The sequence below is a fragment of the Phragmites australis genome, chromosome 15 (assembly GCF_958298935.1).
Source record: "Phragmites australis chromosome 15, lpPhrAust1.1, whole genome shotgun sequence".
Classification (NCBI taxonomy): Eukaryota; Viridiplantae; Streptophyta; class Magnoliopsida; order Poales; family Poaceae; genus Phragmites; species Phragmites australis.
Window position 1 is genome coordinate 11531950 of NC_084935.1, and position 8329 is coordinate 11540278.

The window sequence follows — 8329 nt, forward strand, 5'->3', positions numbered from 1 at the left end:
GAGTCTAGTTAAAAGGCAACAGACATGAATTGGATTCAGTCAAGTGTTCTATTTGCAAGTTCCAATTGCTTTGGCAACAAAACATATAAATCGAGATTAGAGAGCAATTCAACTCCTGTTGGATTTGAATTGGAGAAACAGAACCTTAAGGTAAACTCCGCTTGTATGGAAAATGTGTCACCTATGAACTATTTCACTGCCAAACTGAGCTCACCAAATGGATAACAAAGATAAATATCCAGCTCTTCCACTGGTCACAAACATCACCATCTGACGGGGAAAGTGCACCGTTCTGCCCCCGCGGGCCCACTCCCAGGCCCTCGCTGGCCACAGGCACCAGTGCCGGATAAGACGATGATAATACGAGCCAAAAAATATCATCACACGACTGTACAGCGCAGCGCGCACTGCACTGCACTGCACTTCACGCAGGAGCACCGCAGCAATGGGAGGCGCCGTGCAATTCACCGGTCTCATCGGCGTCGCGTCGCCGCCTCTCGCCCCTTCGTACTGCAGCATCAGCGGCAAGAAGCAGAGCTGCTCCCTCCGTCCGCAGCGGCAGCAGAGGAGGCGCCTCCGCGTCCGCGCCGTCGAGATGGGTGCCCCCGGCGGCGAGCCTTCCGCCAGCGCGCCCGAGGAGGAGGAGCCGTCCGTCGACTTCGCGTTCGTCAGCGTGAGTCTTTGATGCGCCGAATACGACGTGCGTTGCACGCCCCCTTGTTGCGTGCGTCGGAACCCAGGCGTCTGTTTTTGATTGCTTGCTTGCGCGCCCTTGTGTGATGTTGCAGCCGCGGTTGCTGCCGGACGGGACGCCGGACGTGCACTACCGGACGGCGCGCGGCGGGCAGAAGCTCAGGGACATCATGCTCGAGGGATACATCGACCTCTACGGGCCCTATGTGAGTCACTGCGGCCACCTGTCTTTCTTGTAATATTATCAGTTGGTGATGCGTCTTGATTCATTTTTCTTCTGCTGCTGCAGGATAAGCTCCTGCTCAACTGTTCAGGAGGCGGTGTGTGCGGCACTTGCATCGTCGAGGTACCAGGAATTCAGAATGCCTCTTTTTCTTTTAGCTTCCATTCGCGTTTCAATATTGTATAAGCATTTATACAAATCATAGTTTTGGGCAGTAGGATTCTGAGAACAACACGTTGGCATTTCAGAGAACAACATCGTTTCCATTGTATGTGTGGGTATAGTCACCTAGCCTGAATGTCAGAGTCTCACCGTGGAATCAGTGCCATTTCAGAAGCGATGTTTTCATATGGATAAAATGTGGATAATTCCTTTTCCTGAGGCAATAATTTATGAACCTTGGTTAATGTTACAGGTGGTTGCAGGCAAGGAAATGCTTTCTCCAAAAACTGAAGTAGAAAAGGAGTTGCTCAAAAGGGTATGTACACTGTACGCAACACAACTCCCTGCCCCACTCATGATGTGCAGCCATTTTGTCTGTTCAAAGATAAAATTTTCACTTTCAAATTTAAATAAAATGTACTTCACCAAAGCGTGCTCTAAATAGAGTTTTTATTAGCTGTTCTAATTTTTTTTCGGCACTCTTCAGAAACCCAAGACGTGGAGATTAGCGTGCCAGGCTACGGTGGGCAGCCCGGATTCTACTGGACAAGTATGCATAAATCCTTTCCTCTATATTTTTTTTGTAGATTCTGTATTTTAAAAAATGCACTGTACATGCTGACCATTTGAGCATACATTTTTTCTTCTTCAAGATTATCAATCTGCAATCTTTGCATGTGCTGCTTCATGTTTTTTTCTTTTCAGGATCACAACAATGACAGAAAAAAAGGTCATGACTTTGATGTGTTGTTTGCGCAGATGATCATTCAGCAACTGCCGGAGTGGAAGATACATGAGTGGGACAAGTAATTGGTCTCTTAGTACAACCTGTGGCCAATAGAGTAGATGTCATGACTCATGAACATGGGAAAAGAGAACCACTTGATGACAAGAAGATCCTGTGAAGATTGATCGTGCTTTCCACACAGCACACAAAAATCTTGAGCATTTTGTCTAATGTAGCAACCAAATGGAGCATGGGTGCGATTAGCCCCGGTCTGTAAATTGTTCCCATATTCAAAAAGTAACGGCGACATGCCCATGATCTTAGTAAGAAAAAACTGCATTTTATTCGAGAAAAGAATTGTCATATGTATCGCTGAGTAACTCTTAGTTCCACGTTTTTACCATCAGAAGTGCTTATTCCTCGCTTTTCATTTTTCTTAAAATCGCATGCCACCTTCGTCATGTTTACAACAGCTCAAGGATTTGGCAAGAATTGGCGAGTCGAAACTCTACCATTCATTATAGTAGAAGAGAGTTTAAACAAGTAAACGAGTCAGCCTCACATGATGGGGAGGATTAAGACAACTACACGATCACAGAAGAGCACAATAACAAACAAGCACAACAATGATCTAAACAGCAAAAACATGCTCCGAAGAAGACAATCGCGCTGGTGTGGGGGGCGAATAGGTTAGTAGTGAAGGATGCTTTCCCCTAGCACTAATATCTTTGGCACCACCTGGATGGCAGAATGGTGGTACTCGGCGGCCCACAGTGGCTGAAGATGGATGGTAGGGTGAGATCGCAAAGTCGGGCGAAGTAAATGATAGAGAGATCCAAGACAACCATGGTTATTTTTTTCTACATACTTCTCGGTGGCTATTTTGCTCAAAAAGCGAGATAGTATAAGGAAAAACTCAAACTCACGACGGGTTTATTTTTTTTAGGAAGACTGGAGGGGCAAAGCCCCTACAGACTAGATAAACAAAGAGTACAAAAGTACAAGAGAAGAGTTAGGAAGGGAAACTCTACTTCGTGACAGGTCAGCGTATTTGACTAGCTGCATGACCCGACGAAGAAGACGCGCCGATGTTGATGAAGAAAGCCATCATCTGGGACCTCGCCAGAGGGGGTTGGGGTTTGGGGCCATAGAAATGGGGAGGGAGGATGGCCCGGTGGTGGGTGGCACTGTGCGGGCACGGTGGCAAGGAGATGCGAGCCACAAGTAGCTGGTGCTGCCAACGGACAACGGGCTAGGTCGGGGCGTGGGTGTCATAGTGGTGAGATTAGTAGAGGACGAGGTTAAGGTGGCGGCGGTGGGCACTAGGCAGCGCAATGGGGCAGCAGGGCCAAAAGCGGTGGTGGAGGGTAGCCAGGGCTAAGGAAGAAGAAGGATAATGTGAGTTAATCTAGTTACTTTCAGTTAGGAATTAGAGTCCTAAATAAAGTAGGTTTAGGTTTCCTAGTTAAAGTAGGAGTCAAGTACGTATCCTAATCTGATCATAGTAAGTCTAATATGCATGTATATAAGCAGGGCAAAGATGTTTATTTTTGTAACCAAGCAATAGAATGAAAAACAAAAATAAAGAAAGAGGAGATGCGATACGTACCTCTCGACAAAGTGCGATTCGATCGAGTTCTGGCGTATGTGAGTTTTGCGCGAGTTGCAATATATACATGAGATCAGTGAGAGTTTGCCAACTTGTTGTATCTTGCCATTTGTGCTATATTCTCAAGTGCAGCTCGAGTCCATTCTGCACATCAAGGCCCTAGGTGAAGAACCAACAATTGGTACTAGAGCCTAGGTGGACGAAGTGATGGCCATCAACGAAGGTGATCCCTCAAAGAGAGGCATCATCAAATCTAGAGGTGTCTCAATCCCAATCCAATATCCAATGTTAAGTGAAACGAACTATGGCATATGAGCCGTGAAGATGAAGATAATCTTGTGTATGCTAGGGGTATGGTTGATGATTGAAGGTGGAGACAAAGATGACAACAAGGATCAAGATGTCATGGTGGCCATCTCTCAAGCTGTACCGGCGATGACGATGTGATGATGGCCATCGCGTACAAGGAGATGGCGAAGGAAGCTTGGGAAGCAATTAGAGAGATGTGGATTGGTGAAGATCGCGTCAAGAAGGCACATGCATAGGTGCTCAAAGGGCAACCAAACCAATAGCGCATGGATAACTCAGAGATGATCAGCGAGTACTCCATGAAGCTCACCTCGCTAGTGGGTGAGATCCGGTAGCTTGGCATAAAGCTAGATGACAACGACATTGTCGAGAAGCTATTTGGTTTGGTTCCAAATCAATTTCTCCATATTATTCAAACAATTAAATAGTTCAGTGACATCGCAAGAATGTCGATCTTGGAGCTAATTGGCCATCTCATGACCTTTGAGGAAGGGCTCAAGGGACGGTGACACTCAAAGGACAAAGGAGAGCAGCTTCTCACCAAAGCCGAGTGAGAAGCAAGGAACAAGATGAAGAAAAAGAGACGAGAGCTCCAGCAGCGCCACCAAAGGAGGGTGTAACAGAAGAGGTCATGGATGAGGGTAGATAAGGCAGAGGCTAAGGGGATGGAAAACTTGCCGGTGATGAAAGAAAGCCACCTGACTTTGACCCGATTGAAGTCAAGTGCTTCAATCGCAATAATTATAGACACTTTGCTAAACAATGTCCCAAACCAAACCACAGAGAAAGGGCCAATCTCATCACAAAACATAATGATGATGAGGCAGCATTGTTGATGGTAGAAGTTTGTGAGCTTGTCCACATAGTACCAACGTCGAACGAGGAGGCATTCTTGCACGAACAAAAGGTGATGCTAAAGCTCAGCGACACCCAAAACATGGCATGATACCTTGATACGAGCACAAGTAACCATATGGCTGGCTGCATAGAGAAGTTTTCTGAGGTTGACATGTCCATCAAAGGGTCACTCAAATTTGGAGATGGTATGGCTGTGGAGGTACACAAAAGGGACTCAATGTTGTTCGAGAGTTTCACTGGTGAACACTGGATATACACAAATGTCTACTACATCCTGAGATTGAAAAAGTAATATAATTAGTCTCAAGTAGTTGGGTGAGAACGGTTACAAGATTGTTGTCAAAGGAGTGATGTCAATCCTCGACAGAACACGTAAGATGTTGGCTAATGTGAGGAGATTAAGGAAACGATGGTATGTGTTAACCATCGATCTAGTTGTCCTGGAGTGCTTCTTTGCAAGAAGCACTGAAGAGGTGTGGAGTTGGGATGCAAGGTACGGGCACGTAAATTTCTATGCCCTCAAGGATTTGGCCCACAAGAAGATGGTGCACAGTATGCCCATGGTCAATCATGTGGACCACAACTGCGATGGTTGTTTGATAGGCAAGCAACATCGAACACCATTTCTGGCTATGGCACAATACCAAAGAAAACATCCACTGGAACTATGGCATGATGATTTGTGTGGGACTATCTCTCCTGCCACGTATGGAGGAAAACTCTATTTCCTACTGTTGGTGGATGACTGCACAAGGTATACATGGCTGACTCTACCCCACACTAAAGATGAAGCTTTTGAGGTATTTAAAAGGATCAAAGCTGCAATAGAGATGGAGAAGAATCTCAGGTTGAGAGCTTTATGTACTGATCGTGGTGACGAGTTCACCTCGAATGAGTTCGTAGATTACTGTGAGCTATTGGGAGTTAAGTGTCACCTCACAACACCTTGTTCTCCCTAACAGAATGGAGTAGTTGAAAGGAGAAATCAAATGGTGGTGCATGACAAGGAGTTTGCTAAAAAAGCATGGGAGTCACAGGTGAATTTTGGGGAGAAGAGGTATTGATTTCCATCTAACTCCTCAATAGAGCACCGACGAAGAACGTCATTGGCAAAACTCCCTACAAAGCCTACTATGGCAACATGCCAAGTGTCGATCACCTTCATACCTTCAGGTGCATTACACATATGAAGGTGGTGACACCGCACCTCTTCAAACTAGTAGATCGAAGCAAACCAATGGTGTTCATTGGATATGATCCAAGTACAAAGGGCTACCGGATGTTCGATCCTGTGACACGACGAGTTGTGTGGCTCGTGATGCAGTGTTTGAGGATGAGAAGCAGTGGGTATGGAGCGTAAATCCAATGACAGAGGCACGACAAGTGGGTAATGCATTTATTGTGCATTATCCTCTTGAAGATGTATCTGAAATAGAGACACATGGAGATGAGTTCAGAGGATGTGGCTCCGACACAAAGTCCCCATCTCTTGTGCAATAATCGCCTGGCGTGCCAAATACACCAAACATGTCTGGGATAAGCACAGGATCCGAATCCCCTGGATCGTCTTCACCACGTACACTGGCAATTACATTAGGTGCACCGGCGTTGCACGGATCTCTACTGCATATGGCATCCGAAGCAATCTCATTAGAAGGACCACAACGAAAGAGTGACATCCAAAGTTTTTATGATGCCATGTCCATAATAGCACTGAAGTATTCGGGACTTTGTTTGCTGGGTGAGAAGGAGCACATGAATTTTGAAAAACTAAAGGAGAGCTAACATGGAGAAAAGCTATGAAGGAGGAGATGTTCTCCATCTAAAAGAATGGAACATGGAAGCTAGTTCCATTGTCCAATAACCACAAACAAATATGTTTGAAGTGGGTGTTCAAGTTAAAAAAGGACAATGATAATGCACTGATTTTGATGAGAAATTCGCCCTAGTTGCTCCACTAGAGCGAATGCACATGCTCATTGCAATCGCGGTGTATGAAGGTTGAGTGGTTCATTATATGGATGTTAAATTAGTCTTCCTAAACGATGATTGGAATAGCACTTCAGGCATGATATTTTCCCTTGGGTTGAACCCCATTAGTTGGTGCTCACAAAAGCAGAAGGTAGTTGCTCTTTCTTCTTGTGAAGTAGAATACATTGCAGGTTGTGTGACAGCATGTCAAGGGGTGTGGCTGGGATGATTATTGGCAAATGTGAAAGGAGGTGAATAAAGTAATCCAGAAGATCAATACTCAGTCAGCAATGGACCAGGCTAACGCCCGCACGTGCATGCTAACACCCATCTGTCCGCACGCCCGCACAGACCAAATTAGGAAAGAAACCAGATTAGGGGTTTGCTTTTTCTGGCTAATTACCCTTTCGGCACGCGGGAGCTTGCCTGCGTGGAGCACGCGCAACTAGCCACATGAACCCAACCTACCCTTCCTCCCCTGCGTTGGTAATGTTCGGTGAAGAAGCAAGATCGCCATTACAAGAGGACATGAAGCAGCAAGAAATTGCCTAAGGCTCAGGTATGGTTTTATGGATGTCCTTTCCAGATTCTATGATCAGCTTTATAGGAGTTTGCCCAGGAGAAAAAAAGATCAAATTGTATTCTGCAATATTTACAGCTTTATAGGAATATGACACCAAATTTGCATGAATATTCCTAGAAAATTACATTTGCTTCTACTCGTTTGCTTCCTAAGAAGATTTAGCTTGGATGATCAAATTCTAGCATAACTTGCCTGCATCTAGAAAAAGGTCACATCTTATCTCTACATCTGATCAAATTTTAGTTCTATTTTGTGTGATCTGTCACCCTATTATTAATCTCTGCTTCCTCCACTGCATGCACATCTGTCTACTCACCCATTGATGTATGATCTCAAAACAAAAAGGTTATCAGGAATTAGGTAAAAAAGGGACAAAAAAAAGTGCAAAAAGCAATAGTGTGCAGAGTTGTTGCTTATGGAACAAGCATGTTTCAGTATTTTCCTTATGCAGAATGTATTTGCATGATTGCTTAGTGGAAAGAAAACGCAAAAGTATGTAAGCTGATTTGTATGTGAATTTTCTTTTTCAAATTAAAATTGTTGCTTTATCCAATGACACATGTTACTTGTACTGCAACACAAACCTCCTTATAGCTGATTCTGCATGCATAATTGTAAGTTGGGGTTAATACTAAAAAGCAAGTATGCATGATTCCTGCTTCTGAAAATATGCATGATTAAAGTGTTTCTGTAGGTAGTAAAAAGCAAATATGTGCGTAATCATAAAAAATGATATGCAGTTGACTATGTATTGCTTTCAGAGATGCTTAAAAATGATTTATGAATATGAGATCCTCAATCAATAGTTTATTAGAAACTAGAAATTATATGATTCATTTGAACTTGCTTTCAGTAATCAGAAACTATGGTTCGAAGTTGACTATGTATTACTTTAATAAATGCATAAAAATGCTACATGAACATGAGGTGCTCAATCAACAGTTTATAGTAAACTAGAATGATGATCCATTTGAACTTGCTTTTAATAATCAGAAAAATGCTTTCAGATTGAATATGTATTGCTTTCACAAATACATAAAAATGCTTTCAAATCTGTGAAGTTTTGAACTTATCTTGATGAAACAGCTCATTTCAATTTAATAATAGCTTTACTCGTAAAATTCAGATGCATCTAATCTCTAGGGAGGAAATGCTTCTAACCTATATAAAAATGCTTAACCTTAAAACAGAACT

General features: G+C 43.7%; 1 protein-coding gene across 1 annotated transcript; it reads left to right on the forward strand.

Moving 5' to 3' along the window:
* Positions 1 to 378: 378 nt before the first annotated feature.
* On the forward strand, positions 379 to 2162 carry LOC133893652 (photosynthetic NDH subunit of subcomplex B 3, chloroplastic-like). The gene is made up of 6 exons (XM_062334741.1): positions 379 to 673; positions 789 to 899; positions 983 to 1039; positions 1332 to 1394; positions 1566 to 1628; positions 1838 to 2162. The coding sequence occupies exons 1-6, from the start codon at positions 446 to 448 to the stop codon at positions 1886 to 1888; spliced, it is 573 nt and encodes a 190-aa protein (XP_062190725.1). The 5' UTR covers positions 379 to 445; the 3' UTR covers positions 1889 to 2162.
* The last annotated feature ends 6167 nt before the right edge of the window (positions 2163 to 8329 follow it).